This window comes from Oncorhynchus kisutch, linkage group LG17 (genome assembly GCF_002021735.2).
Source record: "Oncorhynchus kisutch isolate 150728-3 linkage group LG17, Okis_V2, whole genome shotgun sequence".
NCBI lineage: Eukaryota > Metazoa > Chordata > Actinopteri > Salmoniformes > Salmonidae > Oncorhynchus > Oncorhynchus kisutch.
The window spans coordinates 11,993,229-12,012,985 of NC_034190.2; the positions used below are offsets into that span (position 1 = coordinate 11,993,229).

The 19,757-nt window shown below is 42.1% G+C and overlaps 2 protein-coding genes across 3 annotated transcripts in view; one reads left to right on the forward strand and one right to left on the reverse strand.

Annotated features, from left to right (window-relative positions):
• Positions 1–6,786, forward strand: cfap20 (cilia and flagella associated protein 20). 2 transcript variants are annotated; one of them, XM_020504987.2, is made up of 6 exons: positions 1–479; positions 960–1,039; positions 1,120–1,231; positions 1,544–1,732; positions 3,955–4,065; positions 4,984–6,786. In XM_020504987.2, exons 1-6 carry the CDS (start codon positions 396–398, stop codon positions 4,984–4,986), a joined length of 579 nt encoding a protein of 192 aa, XP_020360576.1. In that variant the 5' UTR covers positions 1–395; the 3' UTR covers positions 4,987–6,786. The 2 variants fall into 2 exon arrangements, with proteins under 2 accessions (XP_020360576.1, XP_020360575.1); XM_020504986.2 differs by having other exon boundaries at positions 3–479; positions 4,981–5,130.
• Positions 5,226–19,757, reverse strand: part of LOC109907174 (diacylglycerol O-acyltransferase 1-like) — a 23,061-nt gene continuing 8,529 nt past the window's right edge. Inside the window, exons 3-17 of the mRNA XM_020504985.2 lie at positions 15,432–15,472; positions 15,113–15,198; positions 14,794–14,846; positions 14,186–14,291; positions 13,880–14,008; positions 10,850–10,924; positions 10,567–10,670; positions 10,076–10,114; positions 9,850–9,891; positions 9,704–9,748; positions 8,373–8,485; positions 8,066–8,131; positions 7,771–7,858; positions 7,593–7,655; positions 5,226–7,458 (exon numbers count right to left, since the gene is read on the reverse strand). Coding sequence (XP_020360574.1) covers positions 7,312–7,458; positions 7,593–7,655; positions 7,771–7,858; positions 8,066–8,131; positions 8,373–8,485; positions 9,704–9,748; positions 9,850–9,891; positions 10,076–10,114; positions 10,567–10,670; positions 10,850–10,924; positions 13,880–14,008; positions 14,186–14,291; positions 14,794–14,846; positions 15,113–15,198; positions 15,432–15,472 — 1,197 coding nt within the window. The 3' untranslated portion in view covers positions 5,226–7,311. The remainder of the gene's footprint in view (positions 7,459–7,592; positions 7,656–7,770; positions 7,859–8,065; positions 8,132–8,372; positions 8,486–9,703; positions 9,749–9,849; positions 9,892–10,075; positions 10,115–10,566; positions 10,671–10,849; positions 10,925–13,879; positions 14,009–14,185; positions 14,292–14,793; positions 14,847–15,112; positions 15,199–15,431; positions 15,473–19,757) is intronic.

A 19,757-nucleotide genomic window follows, 5' to 3' on the forward strand; every position in this document is an offset into this window, starting at 1 on the left:
TCTCCTCAAAAGTGTCTCTGGCCCCGCTAAAGCGTCGTGTTTCCATGGTAGCTGATACGAGTCAACAATGAAATCCGCTGTGATAAGGGGGCCGCCTGACATTTTATAGCAACTCAACAACACAAAAGGGGAAAAGGCGAGCAAGTGCATGGTTTATATTGCCGGTACAGACGGTGGTGCCGGACGGCAATTACTTTAGTAACATTTCTGAAGGTACTTTTCATAGAAGACGCGTATCTTTTGGGGCGTTTTGCGAGGCAGAAGGAAGCACCATTATTGTGTGCCACACGGAACTTGGAGTTGAAGCGTAAGCTAAATCAATTAGCTGATCTAAAGTAACGTTAGCAACAAGTAACAACACATGCACATGAAACGGCGTTATAAACGCACAGAAAATGTTTAAAAACACATTTCAAAGTGGATTCCTATCTATATTGTATAGCATTGGGAGCAAACCTCTTCAGATATGGGATAAAAAGGTAAGCAACGATTTACACAAGCTTACGCATGAATTTGCTTGCTAATTTGACAAGACTAACTTTATTGCAGGGCTTGGTATGGTGGTGAGCTCCAGAGAGCAAGAATCTAACTTTAGCCATATAACTAGCTAGATAACCAGTTTGCGCATGACAATGCAGTATACATCTAGAAGTTAACTAACGTTACTAAAGTTAGTAGCTAGCTGATTTGTTGTCCTCATAAACTGTCCAGTGTCTAGCTAGCATTAGGGCATGTCATGCTGTAAACTTTGTTTTAACTCAGATTCTAAGGCTTATCATGCCACTGTCATAATCAGGCCTTTAGTTAGCTAGCTAACGTCAGTTTATTACCTAGGTTAGATACCCATTAGTTAATCAGAGTTTGCCTAATCTTCCTGAGTTCACATTCAATAAAACACATTTCTTAAAAGTAATAGTACACGCTAGCTTACCCATTTCAAAATGTTGCTTGTGCAATAGGTCAGGAACGGCCACATAAAACGGATTACAGACAATGACATTCAGTCGCTGGTGCTTGAAGTGGAGGGAACAAATGTCAGGTAAGCTTGTTCTATGTTCACTAGCCTGTTTTCTCTTACTCGGACAACCACATCTAACCGTTTCTCTTCAAATTCAACAGCACAACTTACATCACGTGTCCGGCAGACCCAAAGAAGACACTTGGCATCAAACTACCTTTCTTGGTTATGATCATCAAGAACTTGAAGAAGTATTTCACCTTTGAAGTCCAGGTAGGTTATCATCCAAGTCAACAATCAGATCCATTGCATATGTATACAAAGAAAGCTGTAGAATATTGTAAAACCTGTCAAGCAATTCCTTATACAACAATGCCTGATTGCCACCATAAGGGCTGACCCGTACTGCACTGGCTCGTTTAAATTCTATTAATATTCTTCTTTACAGTGTGGTCCCAGCTACAATGGTGGATGCGTAACCAGGCCAGGCCAGTCCAGTACAGCTCGCTTCGGTTTGGCTCAGGGGTGTGAAAAGGGTACAAGTGATCAGTTTGACTGAGCTTAGCTCTCCCTTTCCAATCGCAGGTGTTGGATGACAAGAATGTGAGGAGGCGGTTCCGGGCCAGTAACTACCAGAGCACCACGCGGGTAAAACCCTTCATCTGTACCATGCCCATGAGGCTGGACGATGGCTGGAACCAGATCCAGTTCAACCTGTCTGACTTCACACGGCGGGCCTACGGCACCAACTACATCGAGACACTCCGTGTGCAGGTCAGTCAGAAAGGCTCATGGACCAGGATCATGGTCCAAGATACACTATACAGATCTCTTACCTAGCCTGGTCTGTTTGTGCTGCCTTGCCAACTCCTGTGGTCATTGGCATGCCAAGTTTGGTGACGATAGGGGTTGGCAAGACTGTACAGGACCACAGGCTAGGTAACACTGTCACCACCAATAAATCCACGATAATTGAGAATTTCAAGAAGCATTCCTCTACGGTTGGCCATGCTTTCCTCCTGGCTACCCCAACCCCTGCCAACAGCTCTGCACCCCCTGCAGCTACTTGCCCAAGCCTCCCAGCTTCTCTATCACCCAAATCCAGATAGCAGATGTTCTGAAAGAGCTGCAAAACCTGGACCCGTACAAATCAGCTGGATCCTCTTTCTAAAATTATACGCCACCATTGTTGCAACCCCTATTACCAGTCTGTTCAACCTCTCTTTCGTATCATCCAAGATCCCTAAAGATTGGAAAGCTGCCGCGGTCATCCCCCTCTTCAAAGGGGGTGTCACTCTAGACCCAAACTGTTATAGACCTATATCTATCCTGCCCTGACTATCTAAAGTCTTCAAAAGCCAAGTTAATAAACATATCACTGACCATTTCGAATCCCACCGTACCTTCTCCGCTGTGCAATCCGGTTACCGAGCTGGTCACGGGTGCACCTCAGCCACACTCAAGGTACTAAACAATATCATAACCGCCATCGATAAAAGACAGTACTGTGCAGCCATCTTCATCGACCTGGCCAAGGCTTTCGACCCTGTCAATCACCGTATCTTTATCGGCAGACTCAACAGCCTTAGTTTCTCAAATGACTGCCTCGCCTGGTTCACCAACTACTTCTCAGATAGAGTTCAGTGTGTCAAATCGGACAGCCTGTTGTCCGGACCTCTGGCAGTCTCTTTGGGGGTACCACAGGGTTCTATTTTTGGGCCGACTCTTTTCTCTGTATATATCAACAAAGTCGCTCTTGCTGCGAGTGATTCCCTGATCCACCTCTACGCAGACGACACCATTCTGTATACATCTGGCCTTTCTTTGGACAGTGTTAACTAACCTCCAAACGAGCTTCAATGCCATACAACACTCCTTCCATGGCCTCCAACTGCTCTTAAATGCTAGTAAAACCAAATGCATGCTTTTCAACCGTTCGCTGCCCGCCCGACTAGCATCACTCCTCTGGAAGGTTCTGACTTAGAATATGCGGACAACTACAAATACCTAGGTGTCTGGCTAGACTGTAAACTCTCCTTCCAGACTCATATTAAACATCTCCAATCCAAAATTAAATCTAAAATCGGCTTCCTATTTCGCAACAAAGCCTCCTTCACTCACTCCGCCAAACATAACCCTCGTAAAACTGACTGTCCTACCGATCCTCGACTTCGGCGATGTCATTTACAAAATAGCTTCCAATACTCTACTCAGCAAATTGGATAACAGTGCCATCTGTTTTGTCACCAAAGCCCCTTATACCACCCACCACTGCGACCTGTATGCTCTCGTCGGCTGGCCCTCGCTACATATTAGTCGCCAGACCCACTGGCTCCAGGTCATCTATAGATCTATGCTAGGTAAAGCTCCGCCTTATCTCAGCTCACTGGTCACGATAACAACACCCACCCAAGGCACGCGCTCCAGCAAGGTATATCTCACTGGTCGTCCCCAAAGCCAACACCTCGATTGGCCGCCTTTCCTTCTAGTTCTCTTCTGCCAATGACTGGAACAGATTGCAAAAATCGCTGAAGCTGGAGACTTATATTTCCCTCACTATCTTTAAACATCAGCTTACCGATGGATATTTACAGCAAATCTACCTACCTCATCCCCATATTGTTTTTATTTAATTTTCTGCTCTTTTGCACACCAGTATTTCTACTTGCACATGATCATCTGCTCATCTATCACTCCAGTGTTAATTTGCTAAACTGTAATCACTTCGCTACTATGGCCTATTTATTGCCTTACCACCTCACGCCATTTGCACACACTATATTGACTTTTTTCTCTATTGTGTTATTGACTGTACGCTTATTTATTCCATGTGTAACTCTGTTGTTTGTGTCGCACTGCTTTGCTTTATCTTGGCCAGGTCGCAGTTGTAAATGAGAACTTGTTCTCAACTAGCCTACCAGGTTAGTTGTTCTCAACTAGCCTACCAGGTTAAATAAAGGTGAAATACATTTTAAAAAATACATTTTTTGTTCCAGATCCATGCAAACTGCCGCATCCGGAGAGTGTACTTCTCTGACCGACTGTACTCAGAGGATGAGCTACCTGCTGAGTTCAAACTGTATTTACCCGTACAGAACAAAGCAAAGGTGAGCACAAATAATGTCAATTTCAAGATACATTTGACATTTTGTCATAATGTAGGCCTACAGCCAATGTTTCCTCAAATAAATTCTGGCACTGAGCTAATTTTAGGTCTGCTGAGCACCAACTTGAGCGAAAATTCTGTGTCACCTCTGGCGCGCGTTTACTGTGAACACTGAGGCCTGCTTAAGTTAGTTTGCTACTGTGGCTATTTGATTATGTTGGCCTACCAGAGTGGCCTATCATCAAAAGCAATGGAGAAAATGCATCCTATAACATTTTAACATGGAACTAACTATTGAAATACTGAATAATAGTTATATGATACAGCTTACAGTAGCAGTGTGATGCTTAATGGTTATCTTATTTATACAGCACTGCCCCTTCAAGACATAAAGCTTTTACCTGACTTGCTTTTAAAAGATGGCTAGAAATGTACACATGTTGTGCTTTTGTTGGAAGCCATCACTCCTCCATTGCCGACTAGATATCACTGGACTAATAACTAGGAAAAAATATCTTGCTTTGATCCCAAAACAAGCACATCTATTCACGACCGCTCGTGCCTGTCAATGCAATACTCCCTGCCTAAAACTAAATCTGACTGAGTCGTGCATAGTTCATTTTGTTTCCGTATGTTGCATTGAAAGGGGGCTAATATTATGTTGACTCGAACACAGAGTGAAACGTTGACAGTGAAGTTCAATCTCGTGCGTCTTCGAGGGCTGGTATTTCTGGACTGCATGGGGAGGGAACATTGACTATAGTCTGCACCCCAAATAGCACCAAATTCCCTTTATAGTGCACTACTTTTGAGCAGGGTCCATATGCATCTCAAAGAATGATCTGTTGAAGAAAAGTACAATATGGATTGCAGTTCTTGTAGCTAATTGACATGTTTGTCTTCTGTATTTTTATAGCAGTAGGGCAGCTGAATCGATTCTCCTCCATATCTGCAGATTGTCTGATGAATTTGTTGTAATGTTTGTTTCTTTCATATTTTGGAACCATGTGATTGTTTCCTAAATTCTTGTTTCTCTGCACAATAAACATTGTTTAGCATAAAAATCTGCAAATTCCAAAGTGGAACCCTCAATTATTGTGTAACAATGTACATAGTAAACTCATGGTTATTACATGATGTACAAGAAAGCAAATAGTCAGGTTACAGATCCACAGGCAGGGTTTTATTTCATAGAAAACAATCTACTCTCACCTACATATGCAATCCTATCTGACTTCACACTTGTATTCAAGGTTCTAGAAACATATCACCCAATAGATTGGGGGCTTAAAATAGATCTTTAGTTGAGTTACTACAGTATAAACATCACATTCTGAAAATACCTCTTACCTGCCCATCAAATACACACTAATCTTGAAATTGTAAATGAGCAACCTTCCTGAATGAAAAGTGTAAAGAGAATTAAAACCGAACTCAACCAATACTTATTTTCTACAATACATGACAATAGAAACTAAGCACTTTAGTTTCTCTGAAGTGAGAATACAGGCTGGATGTGGTTTGTGGCTCATGTAGAGATGTCAGGCACATGGGCATGAATGAGTAGGCCCTTTGCTGAAGAAAAAAAAGGCATGTATAGACGGTCCCACTGAACATGAAGGGTTGAGGGCTAACTAGACCACAGTTCCAGTATACTAGTGACAACACAAAGGATCACTGCAGTGCAGGTCTGGAATGGCGTAAAGGGATACATGCATACTGTGTGTTTGGTACAACACAATCAATATGGTTGTTACTGTTTGGATCACCAGCATCTTTTTAATAGGATGGCAATATTGGCATATAAAACATCAACTTATTTTACAATACATTGTACTTAAGATATATTCAAAGAGCATCAGAGCACTCATCTATTTAGTACATTTTTCAGGGGAGGGGGTAGATCAGTTATTGCAGATTGTGACTTTAGGTAAATATATTTTCCTCCTAACTACCACCCCTTCCCTAATTGGAGGAAACTAATGGACAACCATGTTTAGGCTTCTACACCGTTTGTTTTTAGTCCCCCCCCCATATTAACTGCACCGTTTCAAAGTTCTGAACCTTTTCTATTCTCAGTTTACAGATTGTAAATAAAATAAAAATTGCCAAGAGTGTTATTATTGATCAATATGACTGACTTCAAATCACCCAGCAGTGCTATTTGCTCAGTTAAATTGCAACATTTACCTGGGGGAGTTAACTCAGCCATTCCTGAACCCGTGACCAAAAACAAGCTACATATGGACAGTACCAAAACAAATGATAATGATTGTCTCTTCGCAGCACAATATGCAGAGCTGGGATGGTTGTATCCCCTATAACATTCTATTGGGTTGCAAGAATTTTGTATAATCATTTTAATTGAAAAACAAAGTTTTGAATCCAACGTTTTGTGTATCAGTTCATAAACATGTGCCATGGAATCGGTACAATAATCTCTTCCTAGCTATTTTGCAGTATATGGCACAGCTGTACATTTTTCTTGGTCCTTAAAATGAAACTGGTGTACTTTCTATTTACCACAATTGGTCTTTAACGCAGCGCCGACAGACAAGTTCCTTACTTTCTCCCCCTTCTACTTGCCCCTTCCATTTGTGGTAATGCTGCAATTAGTTGGTTGTAATGGAGTAGAACAGACATTTCCATATTTTTCTTAGCTGCATGTGCAACAACTCCACCAGTTCCATTTATATAATTTACAAAGATTATAGCAAAAAAACCAAAAAAAGTTTATTAGCAAACAGCATGCAATGTAGTGCAAACACAGTTTCACAAGTGTAATAACAGATTTGGCTTGACTTATGCACAATACAGGTGACTGGTTATTACTGCAGCCACATGAGTTCACACAACTTCAAATAAATTACTCAGGTCATTTAATCAAAGGCAAAAAAGACATGTCAAACGCATGAGAAAAAGCAGCACTTCGATAGTAAGGTTTATCTATAGGAATGTCTGCGTTGATCTTCATAATTGTAGACTAAGTAAGAAACAGAGAAAAGGCCTACAAAAATGTTCTCTAGTTTTGTCAGGGCAGTGTTTCACAGCAATGATAGGAAGGGAGCCAAGTCTCTGATGTATAAGTGCATTAGAGAAATTGTTTCTGGAGTTCAAACTATTTACTTAGTGTAAAATTCTTACTATTCAGTCAAGCTTCATATAATATTTCCCTTTCAAAGTAAACATTTGACATTCAATTTGTCCTTTAGTATTATATATTGCTCCTCTGCTTGCCACCAACCGTTCATGATTGTGACATGTAATGTATTACATAGTAGTCGTGGACGTACATCAGCACGGCGACGGGCTGGCCAATGATGAGCGAGATCCAGACCGCAGCGTTGCCATGGTTACCTCTCAGGAAGCGGCCAACAAACCAGGCGAGTGGGATCTGAAAAGGTCAGTTTTAGGGGGAAACAGTCCTTGAACTCTAAAGCCAGGTCCTTTAAAAACCTGTGTGTGTAATCATTAACAAAGGACCATGTCACCCAAATCCACTGTTTGATAATGAAAAGGTTGTCTGACCTGAGACATCATGCCCATAAACGCCCACAGTCTGAACATTTTCAGAGGAACGCTCACCAAGTACTGAAAGAGGGAGGAGGACTATTACACAGTGCAGCCTTTAACACTGAAATGTAAAATCAGGTAAGTCAAGTGTGAAACCATGAGTCAGTGTTCGATGACAGCCACCCACACCAACCTCGTGAAAGAAGGCGGAGACCAGGAAGACGGCCGTCTGGGCGACCCACTTATTCACTCCCCTCCTCATGATGGGCTTGTAAAAGTGGCTGTGGAGAACGGATGATGAAAATAAATTATTTGTTTGGAACTGTAGACAGTAACCAAGAGTGTACTTTACAGTAGATCTTAAAACCATCCGTTATAATGTCACAGAAGGTTACGGCACTTAGTGAACACACACACACTGCCATAAAGTCAGTGCTGTAGGTGGTGGTATTGCTCCAATCAATGTTATTTCTTCAACTCCTACTCACCGGAGGCACCACTTGTGCACAGGAATGTTCCAGTTAGACCAGAAGTAAGTGACCGTCTCAGAGTTCCTACAAAACAACATGTGACTGGCTCAGAGAGACAAAGTTGCAACTGTATATGACATGGAGGGAAAGGATGTGCAGGGTAGCTTTGCTCTAAGTAAAACTTTTTTTTTGACTAAGCTATTTTAGTATTACATCTATCACTACATGTAACCCCCACACATGCTACAATTCACATGGTATCACTGCACGAATAACACAAACTAAAAACGAATACAAAGCTAACTGGAAATCCACATCCACTTACCACCAGTCCCGGTAAAACTCCCTGTCTCCAAACTGCATCAGCTCAGCTACGAAGTTCATGGAAGAGTGGAAAAACCAATAGAAAAAGATGAGCCAGATTAAATGATTGGGAACCTGTTGGGGTAGAGGGGAGAGGAGAGGAAGCCTTGTGCCATTAGACAGTCTGGACATGAAGGATTATGTACATACAGTACTAGTCAGAAGTTTGGACACCTCATTCAAGGTTTTTTCTTTATTTTTACTATATTGTAGAATAATAGTAAAGACATCAAAGCTATGGAATTACGTAGAATTACGTAGTAACCAAATATTTTATTTGAGATTCTTCAGAGTAGCCACCCTTTTCCTGACAGCTTTGCACACTTGGCATTTAACTTCTTTTTTGGTTACTACATGATTTCAGATGTGTTATTTCATAGTTTTGATGTCTTCACTTTTATTCTACAATGTAGAACATAGTGAAAATAAAAACCCTTGAATGAGTAGGTGTGTCCAAACTTTTGAACGGTACTGTATGTATGTGTTGTATATGTATATATTTGATGAAATAACACATTGGTGCATCTTATTTCATCAAACAGTGTCCTTAAAGCATTAGTCAAACTCAGTACATATATACTGAACAAAAATATAACACACAACATGCAACATTTTCAAAGACTTTACTGAGTTACAGTTTATATAAGGAATTGAGTCAATTGAAATAAATGAATTCGGCCCTAATCTATGCATTTCACATGACTGGGCAGGGGTGCATAGGACCACCCACTTGGCAGCCAGACCCAGACAATCAGAATGAGTTTTCCCCCACAAAAGGGCTTTATTACTACAGACAGAAATACTCCTCAGAATTTATCTGGTGGACATTCCTCCAGTCAGCATGCCAATTGCACACTCCCTCAAAACTTGAGACATCTGTGGCATTATGTGACAAAACTGCACATGTTAAAGTGGCCTTATTGTTCCCAGCACAAGGTGCACCTGTGATCATGCTGTTTAATCAGCTTCTTGATATATATCAGATGGATATATCTTGGCAAAGGAGAAATGCTCACTAACAGGGATGTTAACAGATTTGTGCACAAAATTTGACAGAAATAAGCTTTTTGTGCGTATGGAACATTTCTGGGATGTTTTATTTCAGCTCATGAAACATGGGACCAACACTTTACATTTTGTGTTTATATTTTTGTTCGGGGGAGTTGATTTTATTAAGACAGTCTATTTATGGGGGGAATCTACTTTGTCAATTTAAGATATTTTTTTTTGGGGGGGGGGGACAGCCCTAATGGAGACATTGGTTTAGGTTATGTGGTCTGTATTTGTACTCACAGCCAGTTTCAACATGCGCTCCATCATTCTGGAAAAGTCCATATCCTGCCATAGAGGGTACATGAAACTAAGTCACCCCCCAAGTACAAAGGAATGGAGCAGTTGAATAGACAGGAGTCCAACAGACAACGGATGTTCATATTTACCTGGAATGGTTTCATGGAATTCTGAATCGTCGGCACTATCCACTGAAAAAGAATAACATCTAGATTAGTGCATCTTTGAGACATGGTTAACATAAAAGTGTATCTTGTGATTTGGGATAATAAAGTCACCCATTACTCAAAATAATTTTAATCTGGTTTGATGAGTGAAAATACACCAAATAGTAACAAAGGTAATGCCAGTATGGATAACACATCATGGACGTACCTGTTGTACCAATCCAATCAGTAACTGTATGAAGAAAAGCTGGAAAAGATTTTAGATCAGTTTTTAGACGACACAGCATCTTTAAAATGTATTAAAAGGGGCAATCAGCAGTTGCGACATCAATTTTTTAGATTTATGATATGTACCCATTGATTCTTGAAGAATGTAACTTAATAAATGCCTCGTGAGATTAGTTTATTTTAGTCCAATGTTTGTAAACAAAGTGAATGCAAACAAACACTGCATAGCCTCAAAACATGGTCAAAAAAATAATAACAACAACTTGCATCCATAGCGCCATCTATGAATTTGAGAGTGATTAAATATCTCCAGTCCCATCTCTCAGCTTTTTACTGAAACAGTTGTGGGGAAAAACACTAACTGCGAATTGGCCCTTTAAAATATGTTTTCATGATCGCACTGTGTATTATTTAGGGTGTATGTATGTAAATAGCACAGCTCTGTTTTCCTGATATGATCTTTGACCTCACCATCTCAAAGAGTCTCCTCAACAGGAAGCTCTTGCGTATCCGTGGTGACCGGGGGAAGTTCAGCTCATAGCAGAGTGTTGGGGCAAACACAAAGTAATATATATCTGTGGAGGGAGGACAGCGAAACACACAATAAATTCATTCATCTTACATTGTCTTTTCAAGAATTCTGTATGTAAAAAAATTTTTATTTGGATTTTATGGATTGATATTATAATTTTTTTCAACTGTACATTGCAACTAGCTACTAGTCATTATGTTCTGCATCTCTTTCTGTTCTGACCTCTGTGTGTGAGATTCCCAGGGTAGGACACATGAGAATGTACAGCTGATCCATTTGACTGGGCCACAGATGGACCTATGGGGGCATAGAAAGTGTGGATGGATTTATTTTTTTTTTTTTCTGACAGCAGTACTTCTACACAACCAATAGATGGCGATGGCAGAACAGTAACTTTTCAGAAAGTGTGACATTGCTGCATACATGAGGGTGCATCTAATCATCTGTGTGTGTGTTCGTATTTATTCAGGGGGCAAAATATACATATTTAAACAAACGCTGAAAGCTTTTTGCAGTAAACAACAGCCCAGCCAAAGAAACAGGTCATAGAAGTTACTCATACAGCTAATTAAATACCCGTCTATTTCTCCTCACATCACATGCATTTTGGAGAGGTCAGCGTAATTATCCTGGGATAGCCAATCAGATCTCAGCCAGCATCAGTGTTAGAGGGTGCAAATTGAGAGAAGACCCAGAGCTGTGTGTAAGTGTGAGAGTGAGTATGTCAACATTCTAATTTGGCGATGCTATCCAGTTGATATAATTACACTAGCAGCACTGGAGTAAAGATCACAAATACCAATAATGTCAACCAGGTAGAGTATTATCCTCTGGAGGGTGTCCTGTAGAAAGATGGCAGCCATAGAATTTGAAGCACCTAACATTTTTGGCTATTTGTGCTTTTACTTAAATGAATTTATGTCCTAATTACGCACACACACACATCAAGTAAGGTAGGTAGTATGAAGGTAAACCTGTATGCTGAGTTAATCTCATCCTATATTGCCTTCATGTTTTGGCCCTGACGGAGATATGGATTTCCCCAGAGAACACTGCTACTACAGCTGCTCTCTCGTCAACTGACTATATGTTCTCTCATAGTCCGAGAGCATCTGGTCGTCGCGGTGGTGGCACAGGGCTATTCATTTCTCTTAAATAGCGATTTTCTCTTTCCCCCCTCTCTCAACTGTCGCTCTCATTTGAATTCCATGCAGTTACGGTCACTTCTCCTCTCAAGCTTAACATTATTGTCATCTATCGCCCACCAGGTGCCCACAATGACATTGACACCTTGATCAGCTAATTTCCCAACGATGGCTCACCACTAATCGTACTGGGCAACTTCAACATACCGACACCTTTCCACTCCTTTCCTCTTTTGACCTCACCCTTTCCCCAATCACAATGTAGGCAATATGCTTGACCTCACCTTAATGTATCTGGAAACGACTTGGTTTCCTTTTCTCTCCATCAACCCTACCTACTCAGCCCCTACCCAGATGGTCATGTGTCGCTGCAATCTTCACTCTCTCTCTTCCACTACTTTCTCCTCTTCTATCCTCTCTCCCTTCTGCTAAATCCTCGTCCTTCCTGTTTCCTGACTCTTCGACCCTACTCTCCTCCCTTACCGCATCTTATGACTCACTGTCCCCTTTCCTCCCGGCTGGCTTGACCTTCCCCTCCCGCTTCATTGCCGAGTCCTTCACTGCGTGCTAACAGAACAGGACTGCGGGCAGCTGAGTGGAAATGGAGGAAAACTACCGGAGGACCCATCATCCTTCCACTCCCTCCTCTCTACCTTCTCTTCCTCAGTATCCGCTGCTAAAGCCACTATCATTCTACATTTAAATATTCTGTTGCCAACCCTGGGAAACTCTTCTCCATCCTCCGGAATCCTCCCTCTGTGGACGAAGTCCGCTACTCATTCACTAAGCCTACTGAGCCCACTCACACAGAACTACCCCACTTGACCCCATTCCCCTCGCACACTTCCCTTATCAAGCCATCCTTGACCACTGGAAGAGAGTCCCCTCCCTTCTCAAGAAACCAACACTTGACCCCTTTTCACGTCAAAAACTACAGGGCGGTATCCCTAATTTCTTTTCTTTCAAAAACACGTGAGCGTCTCTGACCAACTCTCTCAGAATGATCTTCTTGACCCTAACCAGTCAGGCTTCAAGACGGTTCACTCAACCGAGACTGTTCTCTTCTGTATCACAGAGCCTCTCCACTGCCAATGCTGACGCTCTCTCCTCATACTCCTAGATCTATCCGCTGCCTTTGACAACTTGAACCATCAGATCCTCCTTTCCACCCTCTCAGGTTTGGGCATCTCAGGCTCTGCACACTCCTGGATTACATCCTACCTGGCAGATCGCTCACCAGTTGGCGTGGAGGGGGATCTGTGTCTGCACCACGTGCTCTCACTACTGGTGTCCCCCAAGTGTTCTCCTCTTTACACCAAGTCACTCGGCTCCGTCATATCCTCACATGGTCTCTCCTATCATTGCTATACGGATGACACTTAACTACTCTTCTCCTTCCCCTTATCTGACGCCTGGGTGGTGACACATCTCAGCTTGGATGTCAGCCCGCCACAAGCTCAACAAAACGGAACTGCTCTTCCTCTTGGGAAGACCTGCCCGCTCCAATCTCTCCATCATGGTTGACAACTCCACGGCGTCCCCCTCCCAGAGTGCAAAGAACCTTGGCGTGACCCTGGACAACACCCGATCGTTCTCTGCAAACATCAGTGACTCGCTCCTGCAGGTTCATGCTCTACAATATCCGTATAGAGTACAACCTTTCCTCACACAGGAAGTGGCGCAGGTCCTAATCCAGGCCCTTGTCATCTCCCACCTAAACCACTATAACTCGCTGTTGGTTGGGCTCCCCGCTTGTGCAATCAAACCCCTGCAACTTATCCAGAATGTGTGTTCAACCTCCTCTTCCCCCCCTCCCCGAAATGTCTGAAACCCTACCTCTTTGATGAGTATCTTAAATAACTGCCACGGTGCCCCCGACACACCCCACCCCAAAAAAGGTCACTTGTCTTTTCCTACTAACACTGACTTTGCTGATAGATACTTTGTTGAGGGAAAATGTACATGATATGATGAGTTGTCTCACCAAGCTATGTTAAGACGAATGCACTAATTGTAAGTGGCTTTGGATAAGAGCGTCTGCTAAATGACTAAAATGTAAAGTTAGACACAGTGTTACTACTGGTCATTAGTGGTCAGTAGTACTCACATGAATGGGAGCGGGTCAGGGTGCGGGCTTTGGTATGTCTAATCTCTCTGCACCACATGTTAACGTCTTTATAGGAGTACAGCTTCATGAAGAGGATGGTGTACACACCCAGGGCAAAGACTCCACCAGCTGGACAAGAAGAATATTATTATTATCAAGCTTTACAAAACTATTTGTGTCTCTTTTAAATACATCCACTCTGAGAAAAGCCTTTAGTCTTTTTGATCAAGAAATATTTGAAGCCTAGACACATTAGATCTATGTATATGACCATGCAGTGTAAGCATCACGATCAGGCCATCTCACCTGGGGTCATGGAGGTCAGCGTGAGCACAGTGGCTGATGGGAAACAGAGGAGGGTAGTCAGATTGACCAAGTAAAGGAATGTTCCAGTCGTCTCTGAGATGGTGCCCTGCAGAGCAACAGGAATTAAAACCATTGTTAACACAGTGGCCTGAGCACAGGATTACAATTAAAACTATTTGGGATCTCTGTGGGACTGGGGTGGTCTAAAACGTCTGCCTCCAGAATACATGTACCAGTAAGAGTGTGGGTACCAGTGAGGCTGTGGGTTCGGATCCAGCCCACGCTTTCTAGTACATCCTTTCCCCTCTCCTCCCACCTTTCCTGTCAGTCTTTCACTGACCTATCTAATAAATATTAGGAGGGTGAAATACAATATAATCCTTATCTAACAAAAAACAACAAGTGACCTTCCAAAGACACAAAGAACAGCCCATGTTGTCAACTAGCTAGAGGAGCCACATTGGTTTTGATTAGAGGAAAATGCTGCCCCCCTCCATTTCCAGCTAACAGATGTCTGAAATGCTTGTGTTCACCAGCAACAGAGAGATTAGTAAGAGTTCACAGTGCATCGTTCACATTAGTCCCAGACATCATGGCACGACACTCACCACAGATAGCCTCCGCTCCGTGTACAAAGCTGCCATTATGAATACGTTGGAGACTGCAGGAGAGGAAAAATAAAAACAGACTCTGGTACTCAATAAAAGACAGCCGTATAATATTACTACAATGTTGTTCCAAAATGAGTACATTTGCCCACACTTGGTGGAAAAACACTTGATGGTATTTTAAACAGGTATAGACTCAGGTTGCTAAGCAACAAAAGCCAGACAATGAGCTATTCAAATAAATAGATTTTGGAAGATGTACAAGCACCACAATAATACAGTTAGCATGCCAAAGAGGAAACAGATTTAAGCTATATACCAATGACAAGGCATGGTGCAGGCCAGCTATATGGGTCTTTTAAGAACAGTGAAACAACTTGGATGGGGTCCACCAATATCCCATATCTATCAGAGAGAGGAGGGAAAGAGAAGAAAAAAAAAAGTCACATGGATAGATATTTTTGTTCACAAGGAGATAGTTATGAGAGGCTTCCTACAGAAGCTGCGGTCAAAATGAATGGATCTGCAGTCGTGATGGGAGACACAGTTAGGATCTCAGTGATAAACAAATAACCATATAGAAGTTTAACAGCCTAGACTAATAGTTATTTGGGGTGCCTATAGCTGCACATACTTACTTTAGGAGATTCTCCAGGAAAAGGCGTGCATTGCTCAAGACCTGCAATTGAAGAGATTTTGTAAATCAGTGTGCGGCAGGTAGCCTAGCGCTTAAGAGCATTGGGCCAGTAATCAAAATGTGCCCTTGAGCAAGGCACTTAACCCTAATTGTTCCTGTAAGTCTGTCTGGATAAGAGCGTTTGTTAAAGATTAAAATATACATGTAAAATGTGCTTTAGGGCTGACCCCATTTAGTCGACTGGTCGATTGTTTAGTTAATAGGCTGTTGGTAGACCAACATTTTTTTTGTCGATCAATGGCAAATATATATATATTTGGCACCTGCCGGGGTGGACTAATCCATTTCAGTCTGCGGGGATGACACACCAGTAGTATATTTACCATAATTTCTAATCTACAATGTTTGTTTGGTTATGGAAAATTATTTTTATGCATTCAATATATTATTATTACACTCTTACCGTTGTCATTGAAGTGTGGACATGTTTTCAGAATGCATAACCTAGGCTACATTTGTGAGAAAAAGTTGATTTAATTCCATTTGTGAGTTGTCATTTTATATACATTTTGTTTCCAGTATATACATATGAAATTAGTAAAACGGTATGTAAACATTATTAAAAGTGATGTGTTCCATTATTAAAGTGACCAGTGATTCCATGTCTATGTACATAGGGCAGCAGCCTCTAAGGTGCAGGGTTACGTAACCGGGTGGTAGCCGGCTAGTGACGGCTATTTAACAGTCTGATAGCCTTGAGAGAAGCTGTTTTTCAGTCTCTTGGTCCCAGCTTTGATGCACCTGTACTGACCTCGCCTTCTGGATGATAGTGGGGTGAACAGGCCGTGGCATGGGTGGTTGCTGTTCTTGATGATCTTTTTGGCCTTCCTGTGACATCGGGTGCTGTAGGTGTCCTGGAGGGCAGGCAGTGTGCCCCCGGTGATGTGGGCGGTGATACAGCCTGACAGGATGCTCTCAATTGTGTATCTGTAAAATTGAGGGTCTTAGGGGCCAAGCCAAATTTCTTCAGCCTCCACCACACGGTCTGTGTTGGTGGACCATTTCAGATGGTCAGTGATGTGTACGCAGGAGAACTTGAAAATGTCCACCTTCTCCACTGTGGTCATGTCGATGTGGATAGGGGCATGCTCCCTCTGCTGTTTCCTGAAGTCCACGATCAGCTCCTTCGTTTTGTTGACGTTGAGGGAGAGGTTATTTTCCTGGCACCACACCTCCTCCCTGTAGGCTGTCTCATTGTTGGTAATCAGGCCTAGTACTGTTGTGTCATCTGCAAACTTGATGATTGAGTTGGAGGTGTGCATGGCCACGCAGTCTTGGGTGAACAGGAGGGGGTTGAGAACACACCCTTGAGGATCAGCGAAGTGGGGAGGTTGTTTCCTACCTTCGCCACCTGGGGGGCGGCCCGTCAGGAAGTCCAGTACCCAGTTGCACAGGACGGGGTTCAGACTCAGGGCCTCAAGCTTAATGATAAGCTTGGAGGGTACTATGGTGTTGAATGCTGAGCTAGTCAATGAACAGTATTCTGATGTAGGTATTCCTCGTCCAGATGGGTTAGGGCAGTGTGCAGTGCGATGGCGAATACACCGTTTGTGGATCTATTGGAGCGGTAAGGAAATTGAAGTGGGTCTAGGGTGTTGAGTAAGGTAGAGGTGACATGATCCTTAACTAGCCTCTCAAAGCACTTCATGATGACGGAAGTGAGTGCTACTGGGCGATAGTCATTTATTTCAGTGACCTTTGCTTTCTTGGGTACAGGAACAATGGTGGACATCTTGAAGCAAGTGGGAACAACAGACTGGGATAAGGAGAGAATGAATATGTCTGTAAACACTCCAGCCAGCTGGTCTGCGCATGCTCTGAGTACATGGCTAGTGATGCCGTCTGAGCAGACAGCCTTGCTAGGGTTAACACGGTTAAATGTCTTTTTCATGTCGGCCATGGAGAACGTATTTAGCTTGTCTGGGAGCATGACGGTGTCTGCGACGTGGCTGGTTTTCCCTTTGTAATCTGTGATTGTCTGCAGACCCTGCCACATACCTGGCCTGCGCACAAATATAGGCCTATAAAATGTTCCCATTTGGGAATCTGATACCATTTCCTATTGTCTTAACTCACCATCACCGTGGAGCTTCTCAAAGTCATTTTTTCTTTGCCTCAAACAGCAAGTAAACAAAGTCTGTTTTTACATGAATTGCAAATGACAAGAGTTCTCAACGTAAACAATATTTAACATCTTTCCAGCCCTCTCCAATGTTGATAGCACAAGCTTTGTGCAGACCAAGTTAATAGTTGATACAATGTTTCATGTTCCTTGCAGATCGGTCATGTGTAGCCAATGTGATTTATAGGATTTCATTTTTATTTATTTTTTTAAATCAGGATACTTTCTACCTGTGGGCTGCAATGTTTGTATTTGGTGGCTTTATGGAAGCTATTTTTACATATTGGCAATATAAAAGTTAGTTTTAGATTTGAATAATTGTCATTTACATAGAGTTTTGATTAAACCCATGACAATGATTTTGAGATGGTGTGGTGCAATGACAGAATGCTACCATCTACCACAAACGGTTACAGCATAAGCTCGTAACTTTTAAAGGAAGAACCACTGTATGATGACCTTATTATAAATTAAATGAAACTGTTCCACAAAAATGTGCAAATGAAAATCATAACTGGCACGCAGATCCCTATAAATGGTACGATAACTTGGCACGCCAAATGGAAAAGGTTGCCGACCGCTGGTGTAGCCTATGACCCTGTACATTACATTGGTGTAGCCTATGACCCTGTACATTACATTGGTGTAGCCTATGACCCTGCACATTACATTGGTGTAGCCTATTACCCTGCACATTACATTGGTGTAGCATATTCCCCGGCAACGTCAGGAGCTTAAAAAGGTTGAATCTGCAAAAGGCCAGCAGCAGGTGGAGGAGGGTCATGATTTGTTCTTCTGGTTCGGCTCCTCTTTAGTAATTTGTGTGTCTTACATTTTTATTTGATTGCTGTGCTTAAAGCATCAGACAAGCACAGTAGCCTACATAGTTGATTTTATTCAAACATAGAATGTGTCTATATAAAAATACACGTGTTTAAACATTTTGACCGATTGAAAGAAGAGACGACTCTTGGTCGACCAATATTGTTGTTGTTGGAGACAGCGCTAATGTGCTTTATCAATTGGAAATCATATGAGAGTGTTCACATCAAAAGGTACACTGTGATAGTAAACTTAGGCTATGCCATTCTTACTAAAGGGATTCTCCAGTACTTTTGTATACTCTTTAGCCAGTAGTTATGAAAGTAGCACTCATGAGCCAAAAGTGGTCCCTAAAAATGGCATACTACATCACATTATGTGCAGATTTGTGCACCACGTCATTGCTCTCCCTCTGACTCATATGGCGTGGTGCTGAAGCTCATTGGTTGAACTCGAATTTCTAGGGTGCTGGCCCACATGGGGTGCAGCACAGCTTCCAAAAAAACAGTTGCTTTCTACTAGAGATTTCATGTTTAATTAAGGTAAGACAGTAATTCTGCTCATTGATTATACATGTATGAACTATACGTTGACACATCCAGCCCAAAGCGGGAGGTTTCAAAAAATACTTAGTAGTCGCCAAAGTTCCGGAGCATGTCTAACTCCTCTATTGTATTGACAAAATTCACAAACAAAATCGTATGAAGGAAAAAGACATTGATCAGTAGTAATTTCTGTTCCAGGGTGTTAGTTTAGTAGTTAGAGGAATGCATACCAGTCTGGACCAGAGATAGGATCCCATCTTGATTTTGACAGGTCAAAGTCAACTGCCCCATATTGATATGAGCCATACTTAATCATCTCCATTCTATGAAGGCTGATAACAATCTATTCTGGCAAAAGATTACCCTGGGGACCAACCCACACAAGGCAGAGGAACTTGATACAGTATGGCTTGTTTTTCCTCCTGTATTTCTCCAAAAACAAACAGGAGATGTGGGATCAACAAGGGTGAAATAAATATATTTATTTATGGCTAACTTTCCTCATTTCTCACAATGTACCTGTTTTCTGTCATCTGATATAATTGAACTGCTAATTTGCTCTCAGCCCCCCCATAAAAAAAATACTCAATACTACCTGTATGTTTGAGCTATAGGGTCTTCACAGGTCTAATACATTTGACCCCTTCCCAAATGGACCCCGCTTTCCCACACGACCTGATATGCATAACTTATTATTTTTTAAAGGAGACCCGTTCCGAAAAGGCCCGTGAAAAAAAAGACCAAGAGACCCGCTCAGAGAGTAGAAAAATCTCTAATT